At 43.4% G+C, this 17,578-nt stretch overlaps 1 protein-coding gene across 1 annotated transcript in view; it reads left to right on the forward strand.

Moving 5' to 3' along the window:
* The window catches only part of lrpprc (leucine-rich pentatricopeptide repeat containing), a 60,476-nt gene that overhangs the window by 29,447 nt on the left and 13,451 nt on the right, over positions 1 to 17,578 (forward strand). Inside the window, exons 24-30 of the mRNA XM_069144376.1 lie at positions 2,814 to 2,938; positions 5,138 to 5,244; positions 11,899 to 11,967; positions 12,150 to 12,240; positions 12,949 to 13,091; positions 14,939 to 15,032; positions 15,532 to 15,658. Coding sequence (XP_069000477.1) covers positions 2,814 to 2,938; positions 5,138 to 5,244; positions 11,899 to 11,967; positions 12,150 to 12,240; positions 12,949 to 13,091; positions 14,939 to 15,032; positions 15,532 to 15,658 — 756 coding nt within the window. The remainder of the gene's footprint in view (positions 1 to 2,813; positions 2,939 to 5,137; positions 5,245 to 11,898; positions 11,968 to 12,149; positions 12,241 to 12,948; positions 13,092 to 14,938; positions 15,033 to 15,531; positions 15,659 to 17,578) is intronic.

Here is a 17,578-nt window from a genome sequence, read left to right on the forward strand (position 1 = left end):
AACATAACCTGTGATTGGCCTGGCCATGCGTCACTCAGAAAAGAGTCAGCCACTCAGAAGGAATTCTAATTATTATTATATTATAGATCAATTTTTCTTAAAGACGCAGGAACAAAACTTCCTGCTCTCGGTAGAGATCTAGAGGAAGATTAAGAGAGGAGATGTAGAATTACAGCAAGAGGGTTTTTTGTATGTGAAACCACAAAAATATCTAATTATGGATATCAAGACTACGAATACAACACCAGAAAAGTGTAAAGTATTGGGATGGGACCTTTAAACGTGTTAAACTGAATGTTGCTGTGTCTCTGCTGGATGTGTAACCGACTGTAGTGCAACTATTAGTACACACATTCACCATATAAACGTTATCAGGTGTTTGACTGCCCCTCAGTGGGCAAAATATACCAAATGATCAAATTATTGCAACTTTTACTCTCAGACATGGACACACACACACACACACACACACACACACACACACACACACACACACACACACACCTGTGTGAGGCGTGAAAATTATTAGTAATAAGTAAGTGCCATCCTTGAACACATGTAACAGCAGGCTAGTGGTGTCATGATCACAGTCTCATTTGTGTTTCAAGACACAGACACCTCGTTCTCCCTGGCTCGAGGACAGTGGCTTGATAACAGGCCTGCCCATCTCCTCCGAACAAAAGAGCGGGACAGAGAGGGAGATAAAAAAGAGGGGGTGGGGTAAGATGAGGCAAAATGAGCTTCCTTGTCTAATCCTTCAGGTTTCCACCGAGCAAAGCGCTCGTTATTTTTTCAGGGCTTAATTGGCTGGAAAGTGGCTGACATGCAAAGTTGGGGACATTAACAGGGCTGTTCGCCGCAGTAAATGGCAACGCAAAGTGACAGTTAAATTGTACCTAAGGGAAATTATCCATCTTTCGACATCTTTAGCTCTTTTTTTTGAGGAGGGGCTGTGGATTGGCGGGCGGATAGAGGGGGAGAGGGGAGGAAGACAGAGGGGGTGTAATTGCAACGCCAGGCCCCTTTTATCTTTATTTGCCTAGTGTGATTTAAAAAAAAAAAAAAAAAAAAATACATTTTTAAGATGTCTCATTAGGAAAGAGGGATTATAAGTAGGTGTGAAGGATCTCGATGGAGGGATGAATGAGGTGGACAGATAGCAGGGAGGATGAAACAGATGTTGGAGACGGAGTTTTAGAAACCCAAACCATCATGAAATGTCTTCAGGGTAAGAAGCCGTGTGCACCACACCACAACAGTTAAAGTCATTGTGTATATAAGAGACATAACGTTAATTACAAACCTCCCTCTGCACTTTTTTTTTTTGTTTGTTTCATTTTGGAGTAAATAACATACCCATGCCCCCCCCCTCCCGGGTGCCCCCGGGTCCTCCCCGTCTCTATGCTCTTTCTCTCATTTTCAAAAAAATCTCTGAGTCTCTCTTCTGTGCCGTTCAATCAGACTGTTGTGCGGTTGAACAGCCTCTTGACTGGCGCTGCTGAATAATGTTGTCCCTCTTCATTTCAATTAGAGGACCTCTTTGCCTTCCAACCCTAATCACTCCATTCCTCCTCCCTCCATCGCTCTCCTCTGCTCCGGCCGAATTCAAGGTCACATCATTTTCTGGTTTTATTTATTTATTTATTTATTCATTTTTACAAGTTGTTGGTCTTGTTGGGCATATTTCACATATCCCCTTGTCTAATTGGTTTGAGGAGAAAACACTTCAGAAATTACACCTGTTCGCTCCCGATCTGTCTCCCTGACGCTTCGTCTCACTCATCCTAACCCCCTACTTCCCCAATGGGTACCCTATCTGCTTTGACCTCTGTGTGATTGACATGGTAATTACCCAATCAACAGATTGATGGCAGCGCTGTCACAATAGAGGGGATTGAAGTGGTCTCTCTCTCACTCCCCCTTCTCTTAGCTTCCTCGCTCTCTTGCTTCCTTTCCCCCGTTTCTGACTCTCTACTTCTCTCGTTATCACTCCATCAGGCGCACGAATCCTCCCTCTGCATGCTCTTTTGTTTGTTGCGATGGGGTGTGTGTGTGTGTGGTGGGGGGGAAGGGGGTAGGAAAGGAGTGAGCTGTAGAAGAGTGTATGGGGGGGGGGTCTCTAATGTTGCCATATTTCTGCTAAATTGCTCAGCTGGGGGGGGCGAGGTCATCGGAGGGATGCGAGAGCTGACAGGGTGAAATCAAAGAGATGATGGCGAGGAGGCAAAAGAGAGAGAAGGAAGCAAGAACAGTGTGAAGAAGAAGAGAGCAGATTGTGAGGGAAAAGAGAAATGAGAGAAGAGGAAATGAGGGGAGGTTAAAGGGGGGCTGGAGAGGACAAAAGAGGGAAAGAGCAGGAAAAGTTGGAAAGTGCGAGGGGAGCCAAACGGAGAGGCTAAAGATCAGTCCGGTCCTTTTATCTGTTGCATTGCTTCCCCTCTAAAAGCCTGTCCAGAGAGACATTAGCCCCTCACAGACAGGTGTGAGAGTGTGCCCGATTGTGTGAAAATGATGTATTGGGGCCAAAAGGCTTCGTCACCCACAGTTGTGCTGTCATGAATTTAAAGGCATGTATTGTTGAGGTGGGTCATAGTGCTTGAATGGGAGGTCGCCGGGTTAACACCCCATGATACACTCTCTGTTCTCTAACGACACAATCCTGCACATGACTGATTGGACCGACCCGGCTTCTGACGCTGTCTCTGCGATGTCCCCCTTCCCCTTCCCCTCCCTCTCCTCCTTCCCCTTCTCCTTCTCCTCCTCCTCTTCCTCTTCATCTCTCTCTCTCTCTCTCTGTGTGTGTTTGTCTGCAGTAAGGACATGCCGGGAGCTCTCGAAGCAGCGCTGGAGTGTCAGAAGCACTACAACCAGATGCCTCGAATCCACGACATCATCGTCGGTCTGGTGGAGAAAGGAGACACCGATTTGCTGCAAAAAGGTTACACATATGTCTAAGCAGCCGTCACACCGTGTCGTTAAAGCATCTTTTTTTCTGACCCATCAATGGGACAACAGAGCACTAATTGACGGTTTTGATTATCAACAATTATAAAAGCCAGGCACTTGCCGATTCCAGCTTTTTAAATGTGAAGATTTGTGGATTCTTTTCTGACTTTATATAATTTGCATTTGGATATTTTTGGATTTACAACTTTTCCAATTAATAGACTGCACTTCCAGTTCTGTTAACGTGTCATGGATGTTTTTTCCTCTAATTTAGAACATTTTATTGACTAAATCCTCGATCACCAATCCTAAAAATATTTGATACCTTAACAGATAATTCGTTGCTGCTCTTTATTCATAAATTTGTACAAAATTTTGGCCAGATTTCAAAGAGATTATCATCATATTAATCCGATCTCTTGACCCATGTATGATGATAGAGAATGACATGAGGCTAAGGTCGACCTGAACTGAACACATTGCGGTTCATGGCCAGCACATTAAGCCCCCAAGATGCCCCGGAGATGTTTGAAAATGCACAAACATCTTGTCATTACAGACCTGTAATGTCCAAATGGACTCATTTTTGTGGCCTCATTGAAGTTCAGAGTAGCAGTGCACTCTGTCACTGCTTCTCACTGCTGTATCCAAATTCTTTTCCCTCTCCAGCTCACCGTGATCCAACTTTGTTATCTCCTGACGGACTCTAACCTTTTGTTAGTCATCGTCCGTCTGCACGGGGCTGCGGCTATTCCAAAGTGCCCCTTCAGTGTTTGCATTAAAAGCACATGTAACAAGTGCCAACAATTCCAAGAGTGCATAAGAGGGCCAGAGAGCCAGGCAGGTTCACACCGGGGTCGCCGTGAAGCACCTCAGCCAATCACATTCAGAGCGGTCTCCCCGTGTGTTGACAGCAGCACGGTGAAAAGGTCAAGTTCAACGTGCCGCGGGGGGCAAGTGGCTCTGGAGCATGTAAAGGTGGAAACCGTGGAGTGTAGCACCTCTCCACCCCCTTCCCCTCCTCTTTCCTCTTTTATCCCCTACCCCCTCACACCCCAAAAGGTGACAAGCCCTCGGAGTCGTTCGCTGCACCTGAAAACCAATGTGACTTTTCCAATTGTGTGACAAAGTCCAGCATGTAAACCAGCTAGTCTTGAAAATACCAAATTATTCCATCTCCAACTCCATCACAGTAAAGCAGGGGGACAGGGGTGATTTATGACCTAAACCTCGAGTCATACTCAACCTGGAAACAATGCGACTACACGCTGATGACCGCAGCCTGCTGCACCGCGGCTCGCTCCCGTCGTCACGTGCTGATGCCGAGCACAGATTGTCTGAAAAATTCCCCTGAAAACACACCTTCTGAAATAAAAACAGAAATCTACCAAAACCACAAACTTCCAGCAGACCGGCCAGCAGTGATACAAAACACAGTAAAAGTGTGACACGCTTTGTCAAAAGATCTTCACTCACGTTTGTGACCTTGGTTTGAGTTCAAGCATCAACAGAAAAAAATAAATGTAGGGTTTTGTGAGGTTCTGGGAACCATAGCAACCAGTGAACTATTTTTGAATAAGGAGAGGACATAAAATGTGCTTTTAACCTGGAAATTTCCACAGAAACCTGAAAGTTAATCGCTGCTATAATGAGCTGTCCCAGTTCAGCCTTCAACCTCAGAGGAAGAAATTAGGATTTGTCTGCAAACTTGTCCACATTAGATCTAAGACATGATTTAATGTCCAAAAAGCAAAATCACACCACGTCGTCCTTTCTCGTGACTTCAAATTAGAGCAAGTTAAGGCAGAGGGATTATTCCTTCGTCCTCTGCTTTGCTGAATATGCAGGTCCATTTGGATAACTGAAAGTTTGCCGTGTGTGTGTGTGTGTGTGTGTGGGGGGGGGGGGGGTACCTGTCCTGAAGCTGCTGGACAGAGATAGTACGTAACGCTGAGCAGAGCGCTTTAGCAAGTTTACCAGGAGAGCTTAGGCTTTCATTCGGGACTTATGTGTGTTTGTTTGAGAGCAGACTTGATATGGCTGCTTTGTGCCTGGGACATTGTGCCAAATAATGGAATCAGAAGGAAATGATGAAGTGTGTGGAGTGTTTGCTTACCTCGCAGGCATTTTTATTCACGACCTTTCTCTGCTCTGTTTCCCCGCGTGTCCGTCCGTCTGTCTTCCTCTGCAGCCATGGACTTTGTGAGTCAGGAGCGAGGAGAGATGACGATGCTGTATGATCTGTTCTTTGCATTTCTGCAGACAGGCCGTTACCGCGAAGCTCGTAAGATCATTGAGGTAAGGACGCACATGCACGGACACCCACACACACACACACACACACACACACACACACACACACACACACTCAGAGGAGACCGGGTTAGTGCGTCTGATACCACTTCAACTTCAAAAAGTGCCTTGAATAAAGGAGGTCATTTATTTGACAAGGCAGAAGTTAAACAGATCTAGAAATCAAAGCTACCAGAGGGATCATAACTGTAGCACATATGGAAAACTGGTCAGTACCAAAGTTGACCAAAAGCTCAGCCAGATTTTTATCAGGACATTTTAAGTAAAGTGAAATCTTTCCAATAATAACCAACCTAAATTTATATTAAAACACTTTTTCTTTTTTTTTTTTATAGATGAGACAAGATTTTTTTGCTTAGAAATGAGATCACAATTCACTCTTGCGTTTTGGGTTTTTTCAAAAGAGAACCCAAAAACGGTGTGTCAAACATCAATGGAAACACATTTGTTTTGTTTGTAGCTTGAATGCAGTTGCTTCATGAATCTGATACCGAACATTGTTGTGGATGACCATTGTTGTAATGTGAGGGGGAAGAATTGACCAGCATGCTAGCGGTGATTTAAAAAAATAAATAAATAAAAATGTATTTAGAACAACTAAAAAAAAAAACAAAGCACACAACAGAGGGACTCCTCCACTTTCCCACAGAACCAAAGAAAACCTCCAAACACCCAAGATCTTTTATACCCTGTCACTTCCTGTCTGCAATTAATCAGGAAAGTTCTCTGGAATTAGTGCCACTTAGACGCAGGTGGAATCCATCTGGAATTAATCAGTGCTGCCTGGTGCCCAGCTGCACTTTTACAGGAATATTAACTGAATTTACCAATCAAACATACATATTGTTAAAATGTCACTCAAGTAAACTCTCCCCCCCCCCCCCCCACCTCTGGAAATGGCCAACAACAATACAATATCAACAAATAATATTTCTCAATTTCTCAAATATATAATATATATAAGTTTTCAGGTCATATAAATGTTGATCAAATAAACGAGAGGAATGCCCCCCTTCCTCTTTGCACATACATCAACAGAGTCAAGTAAAGGACATATTGAGAATGGAGGCAAACAAAAAAACCATTTAAGTTCAGCCTCTTGTCTTCTTTTGCTGCACGCATTCTGTTTCATGTGCATTTTCTTTTTCTTTCTTTGTCTCTCACTTGGTTTATTTTCCTCACTGCCGGTTTTTGATGCTCTGCATCACATAGTGTAACGCCGCGTTGTTATTGGTTGAGGGAGAGAGTAGGAGCGCTTGTTTTTTGTTGTTGTGCTGATGTCCCGGATGAAAATGCGGCAGAATCATTGGCATTTAGAAATGAGATCGTACAGAGGAAGGAATCGAGATCGCGGATGAGTGGTCATTTAATGAACTGAAATAATGTCCAATCTAAATAACGTCCAATGAAAAAATTTCCCCTCGGGGATTAATAAAGTATATACCTACCTACCTACCTACCAATACTGAAGCTCGATGTATTCGGTTTGTAAACTCATACATGAATGGAGTAGTGGTATTTTGCATTTGTACTACTAATTGTACTGTGCTTTACTAAAATCGACTTAATTTCCACCAGAGACCTTTTTTTTTAGGATTAGAACAGAATATGTCATAAGAAGTTTCATGTTTTCTTTTTCCACTTCATGGTGGTAACTAAAACGGCTAAGGTTGTTTTATTTTAGTCCGTCATTTGACTCTAACTTCCTGGATCAGATCTAAATATAAAATAAAATCTACCCCATGAAAAATAATTCTCCCATCTGCACTTCTCTCATGAGCCACAGAGGACTAGCAGGATGGAATTGCCACCCTCTTTTTGTTATTGTAAATCATCTGACCTGAATATTGGTATGAATATTTATATCTTTGTTATCTTAAGTCCCGCTATAAACCCTGTAGATTAGTGTGAGAAAACGAGAGAGGCAAAGCGGGGCAGATAAGAAGCGATTTCCACTTGGATAAAAGGGGTCGGGCGGTGTGGGACTGGACAGCAGGACGGAGAGCTGGATGAACAAATGAATAGAGGGATGGGGCTGACAACAGAGGAAGAGAAACAAGGCCATTATGTTGCCTGATCAGGAAGAGAACTAAAGAGAGGAAAAAATATCCTAACTCCCTCTGACATCACTCTCTCTCTCTCTCTCTCTCTCTCTCTCTCTCTCTCTCTCTCTCTCTCTCTCTCTCTCTCTCTCTCTCTCTCTCTCTCTCCTGTCCCAGTGCACACTAAAATAGGGATTTGTCCCTCTTGAGGATTTCCAAACCCTCTTATACATTATCAACATGTTGTTATTGCGGCTGTCGTTCTCCTCCTGCTAGATTGTACGTCCGTTATCCTGCTTATTTTAGTCAGCTACATGCCAGCGATGCGTGAGATTGTTGATGCTTTGTAAATCGACTAGATGTACATTTGACCTGGTGAAGCTCAGATTTGAATCCCGTTGAAATGTTGTTTGTGTGAAGGGTTTGAGATGGGCGGTTCATGCAAGAAAACCCTCCAAGATCTGGAGAATGAAGGAATTTTGCATGGAAGAATGGTCAGATTTCAGCAGGACCGCGGACAGTCTTGTAAAACACCTACAAGTTACTTCTGCTGAAGGAGGATATACTTGCTTCTGACACCAAAGGTGTACTTACTTTTTCCACTGACATATATTACATCTCGTCATATATTTGTCAAATAAATGATCGAAGAGCTAAATTTCCTTGTTTTTATGTTCAGGTTTACTGTCTTTATCCGAAGATGAAACGTGTGCTTGTCCAAATGTATTGAAAAATAAATCAACAATTTCTACTTGATTTTTCACACGACTGTACACATTGTTGAGGGCATCAAAGCTCAGCTGCATCACCTCTTCTGCTGGATTTAGTTTGAAGGTTCGTCTGGCTCCATTTTGGTCTCTGCACACTCTTGAGGGACGTATCTGGCTCTGTTGAGGTGCTTAATGCTCAAGAATATTTATTCAGTAGGATTTTCAGAGCTTTTTTTACTCAACAGCTGCCTGCTGCAGGTTGAAGTGTTAAGTTGTGAACTGTAAAACCAAAACAATGAGCTGAAAGCCACTAAAATGCTTCATATAGTTGAAGAGAACTTCAGAGTCTGGTTTTAATTCTCTCGTCGCTAGAAACAACACTTTTCACATTACACATAATTTTTTAATCCATTGTTAACAACACAGCTTTGAAGTGTGATAGACTGATTGGTGGCGACCTTAAGTTGCCCAGAGTTGTCGGTTTAGTGATTTGCTCTTTCCGGAGTATAATCAGGAAAAAACTGATATTACATTTCAAAAGTTGCCACTCACTTAACCTGCATGGATTTTTTTTTACAACAAAGTCTCTGAAGAGAAAGTTCACTCCTGAACTGTCTCTTATTACACTTGCGTGACGATGGATGCAGCACTCAGGTGATATAACTACAATAGAGTCACGTCTATCACTCAGATATGCATACACACACACACACACACACACTCTCACTCTCAAACACACCAATACTTTTTTTCCCCCTGTGAGAGTGTCAAGTGGCAGTCCAGAGTGGTGTCTCTCTTTAGGCTGTGTTTGGTATAATTGGCAGCTGATTAATCACAGCTAATTAAATGTAATGATAGAGAAAGGTGGCCAATTTTGTGCTAAATGGTCGTGGTTAGGTAGGGGATTGTCAGGTGGCCGGGCCTATTATTGCAGCACGCGTTGTGTGTGCGCGCGATGGTCAAGGTTAGGTAGTATTGCTACAGAGTGGTGAGCCATTATCTGTTTTTGTGTTAGGGAGAGGGTTGTGTGTGTGTGTGTGTGTGTGTGTGTGTGTGTGTGTGTGTGTGTGTGTGTGTGTGTGTGTGTGTGTGTAAGTGGCCAGGTGATTAGTGGAATTAGAACATTAGGAATTGAGATGGAGAGGGTTTGTTAAGTGGAGGTGAGACGAGGTCGGCTCTAGCTTTTTCTTTTTGCGTACATATACGTAAGGATGAGAGAGAAACCTTTAAATGTGTTTTAGCAACTAAGGGCCACACGAGACTCTTAAAGAGGGACGGACTGTCATACTCTGTGTGCGCCTGTTGGAAGATTGTTCTGATAGTCTGACCTGCTTGACATTTTTTCCTTTATCTCTTCCTGAAAGTGAGAGTGTTTGTTTTGTTTGTTTCTACTTTTGAATTCTTTTGATCAACCCGTTTGTGTGTAAATTATGTGCCTTCTTATTTCTGAGGATTTAGTTTTTCGGCCCAGATTAGGGAGATTTGTCTTGACGGATTCAAAATCCCAAACATTTGTGTGTGTTTCTGTGTGTGTGTGTGTGTGTGTGTGTGTGTGTGTGTGTGTGTGTGTGTGTGTGTGTGTGTGTGTGTGTGTTTGCGAGTAGCTGTGCCGCTTTGAGCCCTCAAGACTTTACCAAGTAAGAGGAATCGGAGGCAAAAAAGATGGAGCACTTGCACTGGGCCTTAGTCGCTAAGAAGATTAGACAGACTGAGGGAGAGTGAGTGCAACACATTTTAATTTGTCCCTTTGGCTGGTTGGGTAAGAACATAATGCCTTTGCCTGGGACAGCTAGAGGGATGGAGAGGCAGGGGAAAAGAGCGAGGAGGAGCAGGAGAGATTTGGAGGAAGAGTGGAGGGATTGAGAGGAGTGGGGATTGAGAGAGGAAAAGGATGACGGCGGTGAGGGACAGTCAGAGAAAGGGATGAAGCCCGTCTTTTCTTTGCTCTCCCCTCCCTCTCACGGTATGATGGGCTCCCATCAAAGAGGCCAGCGGGGATTGAGCGCTGTTGATCCTCATTCAGATTAACTTCCTGCCAGATCGGTCTGTGTCGTCGTCCCCCTCCCCCACCGCCCCACCCGCTTTTTTTTTTTTTTTTCTTAGCCAGATTACCAGGAAGAGAGAGAGAGAGAGATTTCTCATCCTGGTCTTATTCAGATTGTATCAAAGCCCCCAGAAACAGATAAAATCCTGATCACTGGTATTTCATGATAATAATCATCTAGTCACTCCACATATCAGGCTAAATCGTTGCTACATGAGCCTGCAGATCAATCTATGTCAGCCCTTATTGACAACTCACACACTGCATATCACTGGTGTCCTAAAAGTAGAAGATAATCTCCCAAAAAATGGAAGACTGCAGCTGCTGGGACCTCAAACTCAAAGCATTTTAAACTGAACTTGTTATTGTTTTATGTTGTATTTTGACTTTTAACCTGTAATCTTTTTTTTTTCTTTTTACCATTTGTTCTATTCAGCCTTTATTTAGCAAGAGATTTCCACCTTTATTTAAATCAGTTACAATACAAAATGCACATTGTTCAAATACCAGTGTCAAACTCAGTTTAACACGAGCTTTGGGGTAATCTTCTAGTATGAGGAGGAAATGAATGTGGTTATGAGAACTCTGGTATAAACAAAATTTATCAATGCAGTTTAATTTTGCAGTATACTACAAATACTGGTATTGCAATCTTTAGCAAAGAATTTGAACCGGATACGCAAATCTTTTCTTTGATATTTGTAAAAAAAACAAACATGTTTTTCTTTCCTCTGTACATTGTCAATTCACATAAATCTACTCAATTTAGCGCATTAGTGTTCAAATGATGATAAGATTAATGGGGAAGTGCTAACCAATTAATTATTCAACTCATGAAAGACAAATATTTGCTGGTTCCTGCCTCTAACATATATGAATAGGTTTGTTTTCCTGTTTTGAATTCATGTGCACAAGATTAAGGCACTTAAAGTGAATTGAAGATATTTTCAAAATATTGCCAGGAGTCGTCTTTATGCCCTCACCCTAACTACAGCTGTGGTCGGAGGCATTATGTTGTTGGGTTGTCTGTGTGTCAGTACTATTCCAGTGTTAAATTTGGGATCATTCACAGAATAAATTTAGGAACGATCCAAATCTAAATATCTAAAGTGCCTTCACATCAATTCAAATAATGGTTTTGGATTGTTGGTTAAACAAAACAAGCAATTGGGAGAGATGGACATTTCCACTGTACCATGACTTTCTATAATCTAAATGTTTAATAAATTCTCTGGAAAAAAAAAACAACAACCAGCAGACTGATTAATAATAAAAAATAATGCCCTCCGGTGCAGCTTGGATGCTAAATGCAGGCCTAAGACTCCACTGAGCACATTTAACTGTTTACCAGTTGTGTATTCTGTGTAGCGACACACAGCCTTGAAGCTTTTTATGTATTCATGGGCTGTGGAGGCCAAGCAAACATTATCTACACATTTCTGCTCCTGGTTTACAGTCGCAGCTGCTGAAAATAAAATCAGTGTGATGTTAATGTAAAACTGCTGCGCTCACATAAAAGGACAAGAGCTCATCGTGTAAACACCTTAAAAACCAGTGAGATAGCGTCTTTATTGATCCTGGTATTAGGCTAGTAATAGCAATATTAAAAATGCTCTTTAGACTCTGGGTTTTTATGGATCAATAATGCTTTAATGGTTTTGAGTTATATTTTATTAACCTATATATGTCCTGCTGCTGCTCTCAAATACTACTAGAAGGGTTTAAATAATATATAAACAACCTAACTAGATTGGATTTGAGAATAATGTTTGTTCCACACAGTTTGTCGCTGTTACATTTCTGCTTTCTTATATAGAAGTTCTCATCTGTTTTCCTTTTGTAGACCCCCGGGCTGAGGGCGAAGCCTGGACGCCTGCAGTGGTATTCAGAGAAATGCATTTTCAATAACCAGGTAACACGCACGCACGCACACACACACGCACACACACACACACGGACACACACACGGACACACGGACACGGACATGGACAAAATAGCCCAGATAATCAAGGCCACAAAGAATAAAGCAAAAAGAAGAAGAATGGAAATACAAAAATTCCAGCTTAAGGTGTACATTGTGTTTGTGTGTATAGATGGAGGCCTTGGAGCAGATGGTGGACATCACGGCTAAGCTGTTCGAGTGCGACCGCGATGAGATGTACAGTTACATACTCCGGCTCTGCAGTAAGTCTTTCATTTGTCTGTGTAATTTTGTTTCGTTCAGTGTGTGTGTGTGTGTGTGTGTCTCTGTCTCTGTGTGTGTGCGTCTCTGTGTGTGCGTCTCTGTCTCTCTATGTGTGTCTCTGTGTGTGTGCGTCTCTGTCTCTGTGTGTGAGTCTCTGTCTCTTTGTGTGTGCGTCTCTGTCTCTGTGTGTGTGCGTCTCTGTCTCTGTGTGTGTGTGTGTGTGTGTGTGTGTGTGTGTGTGCGCGCGCGCATCTCTGTCTCTGTGTGTGTGCGTCTCTCTCTCTGTGTGTGTGCGCGTCTCTGTCTCTGTGTGTGTGCGCGTGCGTGCTCTTTCCGCAGGCTTTGAGTGGGATCAGTCAGAAGTAAGCAGAAGACATGGTGTGATTGCTGCGGTGGAGAGCAGAGCAGATAACAGTTGTGATTGGAGTGTTAAAGCTGATTGTCGACCCATTACACACACACTCACACAAACACACACTCCGACATCACTAGTTAGTGTGTTTGACAAATTACAGCATAGTTGAGGGTCAGTCAGTTGATCAGATTAGTGCTGTGATTGCCTTCTCTCAGCCTGGAGTGCTTGGTCAGAAATTGCTGTGTGGTGCAGCCCGGGTGGTGAGCTGACTACAGCCGCGCAGGTCTGTGTCGTAACAAATCTACAAACCTTTCCTCGTTCCACTCCCTGATGTGTGTCTGGTTGTTTACAGAGGATACAAACGACTGGCAGAAGGCAGAGGCCATGTGGACGAAGATGCAGGAGGAGAACGTCATTCCCAGAGAGAGGACCCTGCGTCTGCTGGCGGACATCCTGAAGAGTAACAGCCAGGAGGTGCCCTTCGAGGTGCCTGAGGTAAAACTCCCCAGCTGGTACAATATGTCCATCCTGATAATGCTCAATAGGCGGATGTGTTATTCAGAAGAATAACTGCCTGGAGGTTCCTGAAAGGGGGAGCCGGGCAGGTAAATGTGAAAGAGAGATTCCCTGGAGGAGACTAAAGGTGCCCGAGGTCAAACATAACACACAGCCACGCAGTGCTTATGGTGAAACAGGGGACAGTTGGACTGTTCATACTTAATTGTCATCAATATTTTTTTTACTTTTTCTGAGCTTCTTTTGTCTAAAAAGGAATTCATATCTTACTATTTCCCGACAGTATAAATGAATTGATTAATCAGCAATGAACAGCCCTGCCTTAATAGCAGAGATGGTAAATGGTCTGCGCGTATGCACCTCTTAATCACCTTAATGTTCTCTGAGCTGTCATTGGGAGCAAGTTGGGGTTCAGCGTCTTGCCCAAGGATACGTTGGCACGTGGAAACGGGAATCAAACCACCAACCTTATTGATTAACGGGGAACCCGCTCTACCATCTGAGCCACAGCTGCTCCCAAGATGTCCTTGTTAAGAAATAATAAAACATACTAAAGCTTATTTTCCAAAAATTATGAATACATATCATATTAAATATAATGGAAACTTGCAGCCACAAACTGTACTGTAGATAAGGTATAAACACATGAATAAAAACATGAATGACTGTAAAACGGAAAAGTAGGACCTTCAAACTATGAATACATACAGTGACCATGCTTAGTAATATTATGTACATGGTGAGTATAGTGTCCAGTATTGATATTGCAGGGTGCTTCAATCAAAGCCAAATATAACCTGGAGCTGCACTTCATCATTCAAACCGCAATCATCTCATCTGCAGTTATTTCCATCCTGATGACACTACAAGTTTATTTTATTCTGAATAAAAAGCTGCTGCTGACTGAACAGACAAACTAAAGAGCAGGTTGACCCTCGCCTCTGATCAGAGGTGCTACCCTAAAAAAAAAAAAAAAAAAAAAAAAAAACTCTGAAAGCTCTTATCAGCTGCTCTCCATACAGCCCCCCCCCACTCCGCTTTACTTTAAGCCTCTGTTCATTACATGCAGAGGAAACAGGATTGAGGCTCTGATCTGAAGTGTAGTCAATCAGACTGGCTGGCTGGTGAAAGGAATTACAGCTTGATCTGTCTGTAAATCTGTAATGCCAGACTAATTTAGTCAGCAGCTAAATGCCACCATATGGCTGCTGCTTTATGCTTAGCTATATATGTGTGTTTAGCTGCCACAAAACAATATGCAGGGAATCAGATTTTCTTTCTTGGCAAATTAAAGACAGTAAAGACAAAGAGGAGTTTTTCTTTAAATTCTCCTCGCTGCATTTTTCCTCAGCGTCGGCTTGCGTGCTCCAACAGCCCGCAGCGTGATGAGACAGGAAGTGATTGCTGTTGCCTGAAGCGATGCACTCGGTGACCCCAGGGTGCTCTTGAGTTGACACCCCCCGCTCTAACACACACACTCTTGAACACGCACACTTTTCTTTTGCCCCTGGGGTGCCAGACCTAATTTGCCCCCAGCCAATACAGCTTAACCCCCTCCCCTCGCTGCTACACGGGTGAGCGAACATTACGGGACCCTGCCCCTGCCTGCCCGGCGTTATTGCACTGTCATACACACACACACACACACACACACACACACACACACACACACACACACACACACACACACACACACACACACCCAGCAACTCGTTGTCGGCGCGCAGTCGAACAGGTTTTCAGGCTTTAACAGCGGATGGAGTTGTGTTTTGATGGAAACATCACACCCAGTTTTAACACTTATTTCCTGTGTGCATCATTTACAGACCTGGTACGCACAAGCTGCCCCCACCAGAGAGGAAAGAGGTGTGGAATACCAGCCCCGTCTGATCGCGCTCTGTAAGAAGGGCAAGACCAAAGGTAAGCAGCAGGAGGTCCTAGTGTTGATGTCCCACATGACACAGAGCTGCGGTGAACACAAAGGAAGCCGGTGGGAAATATTTTAAACCATCCGAGGTGTGTAAAGGTTCGTTTCTAGTCTCTTCAAACTGGAATTTGAAGCTGCAGTTAGATATTTGTGATTATTAAGGGGCAGACGTTGGTGTGAGTAGAGGTTTCATAAATTGTTTTACCTTCAGACAAAACTCTATAAGCTTTATCAACAAGGGAAATTGTAAGCCTAATCTTAAAAGTAGACAGCACGTCTACCTCCCGAACCCAAACTGGTAGCTGGTTCCACAGAAGAGGAGGCTGAGAAGTGAAAATATTACCAATGCGTCTCACCACTGTAGCTGTCTTTTTGAAAGCAGATTACTCTATTAATCCAATAATGAGGATAATCTCAAATTCTGCTTTTCTTTATCCCGTCCAATCTCTGACTGGTTTTTGTCTTTCCTCTTCTTCTCTTCTCTTTCTGCAGAAGCATATGGGATGCTGAAGGAAGCTGATAAAAAGGGTGTGGCCTTAAGCCCCCTCTCCTATGACTATCTAATGCGGTCCCTGCTGGCTGAGGGATCCATTGAGGATGCCATGGTGGTCAAGGACATGTAGGTGTCTTTAACTTTCGTAAACATCCTGAGTTACATCTCAACAGAGACCTTTGAAATGCTTTCAGAAAGCCGACGCTAATGAAGCATTTGAAGTGTTTTGAAAGGGGCAGAACATCGCTGTCAAGGTGCTTCAGATCAGGAGTGCAACCAGGTGGATTTTCTGTCATTCGCCAGGTTGTGCGCCACGAATTTGTCAACCAAGTTCTTCTGTGACGTTCTGAGCTGTTGAGGGAAAAACGTCGGGTACAAATGACCTGAACTGCGACTCGATGGCACTTTGATTCTCCAATATGACATTGCGTCCACTCAAGAGAGTTGACAGCACAATCGTTGCTCCCCACCACCTCCACTCACTGGATTTTGGCTCCATGAGACTTCTTTCCTTTCCCCAAAGATTTGACACAAAATTTGGTGTGCGCTCTCTGCTCAAATTTCAGGTTGACGAGTGTCACAAAAACACGTGTAACTTGCGTGCTGATGTTGAACAAGCGACGTAAGCTGGAATACTTACTCATGAACGTTACGACATCCCCTGCTTCGTGCGCGTCACAGTGACGCTCTCCGTTCACGCGCAACCGTCTCAGAATGTTTTGATCACACACACCGACAATCCATCGTACTTCAGTGTCTTTTGTTGGTTCAGATCATCTGATTTAGTTAGCGTCAGTGAAATATTCCCCCCTCAGGGCCGGCAGACGGCACAGCAGTGCATCTCGGTTATAAAATACCAAATTCAACCTGTAGTGTGGTTAATGCTCTGCTACTTTCCCTGCCTCTTCAGTCGGTGGCAGCGGGTCACCTCAGGCTAAAACTCCAGCTCCTCAGTAGACATGAGGATTATAAACTGATTGTGTGCTAACACACTCAGCCCTGCTGGATATGAACAATGGTTCTTACTAAGTCCCAAGATACACACACACACACACACACACACACACACTCGGATGTACAGATTAATTTTGGTTTTCTGGGAAGCGGGTGACTTTGTGCAGAAACGTCAATCTACTTCCAATTAGTAATGTATCATGTGTTGTTGTGTTACCGGGGCCATGTCGGGGCTCGACCCTGGAGACAAATGGAAGGACAGACAGAGGTATTAGAGATCTGAGCTTAGCGCAGAGCTGATCTTCTCTTTTTAGGTAATCGCCTCCTTTTTCCTTTATCTCCTTTTGTCCCTTTCTTTATATCACTTTCTCTCTGCTTCTGTGTTTTCTTCCGCAAAGATTTAAGATAATAACATAATGACATCCACTGAAAGAAGAGATGCCGCTACTAATTTTCACAGAAAGCGGGGGGAGAAAAAAAACATGTAAAAACATCTATTACACTATCAGCCTCTTCCCTGTTTTCTGCTCTCGACATGGTTCTCTCTCTTATATTATGAGAAATAATCATATCAATTTTAGAGCCGTGTTTCAACAAGCACGCGGCAATGCGAGTGATAACCCATCTCCAGTCTCTGTTTGAATTGGTTTATGGCATCCCTGCCTGGATAAAAGCTTAGTTTATCTGCACTCTTAATGAGAAGTGAAATGAGCTGAGAGGAGAGCGGGGCAAAGATGGAAACGGGAAGGAAAGGATGGAGATAAAAGGAGCTAAATGGGAAAAGAGGAGTGAACGAGGGGAGGAGGGCTAGATTTAATCACGTAGCGGGATAATGAAGACGCTATAGGCATTAATTCTCCCTGCGTGTGGGTGTGTTTGTTTTTTGGGTAATCTGTACAGAATTGAGCATCGGGGTGCTTATGGTGAGATTATGGGATTGGGAGAGAGTGATGATGATGATGATGAGAGAGAGTGAGGAAGAGTTGGATGATGGATTGGCTAAAGCACAATACCACTAAAAGGAGACGGTGAGAGTGGCAGTGAAAGTGTGTGTGTGTTTCTCTGTGTGTGTGTTTCTGTAGATGTGTGTGT

Source organism: Embiotoca jacksoni, unplaced genomic scaffold (assembly GCF_022577435.1).
Source record: "Embiotoca jacksoni isolate LCO1_2020_lvr unplaced genomic scaffold, fEmbJac1.0.p SCAF_12, whole genome shotgun sequence".
NCBI lineage: Eukaryota > Metazoa > Chordata > Actinopteri > Embiotocidae > Embiotoca > Embiotoca jacksoni.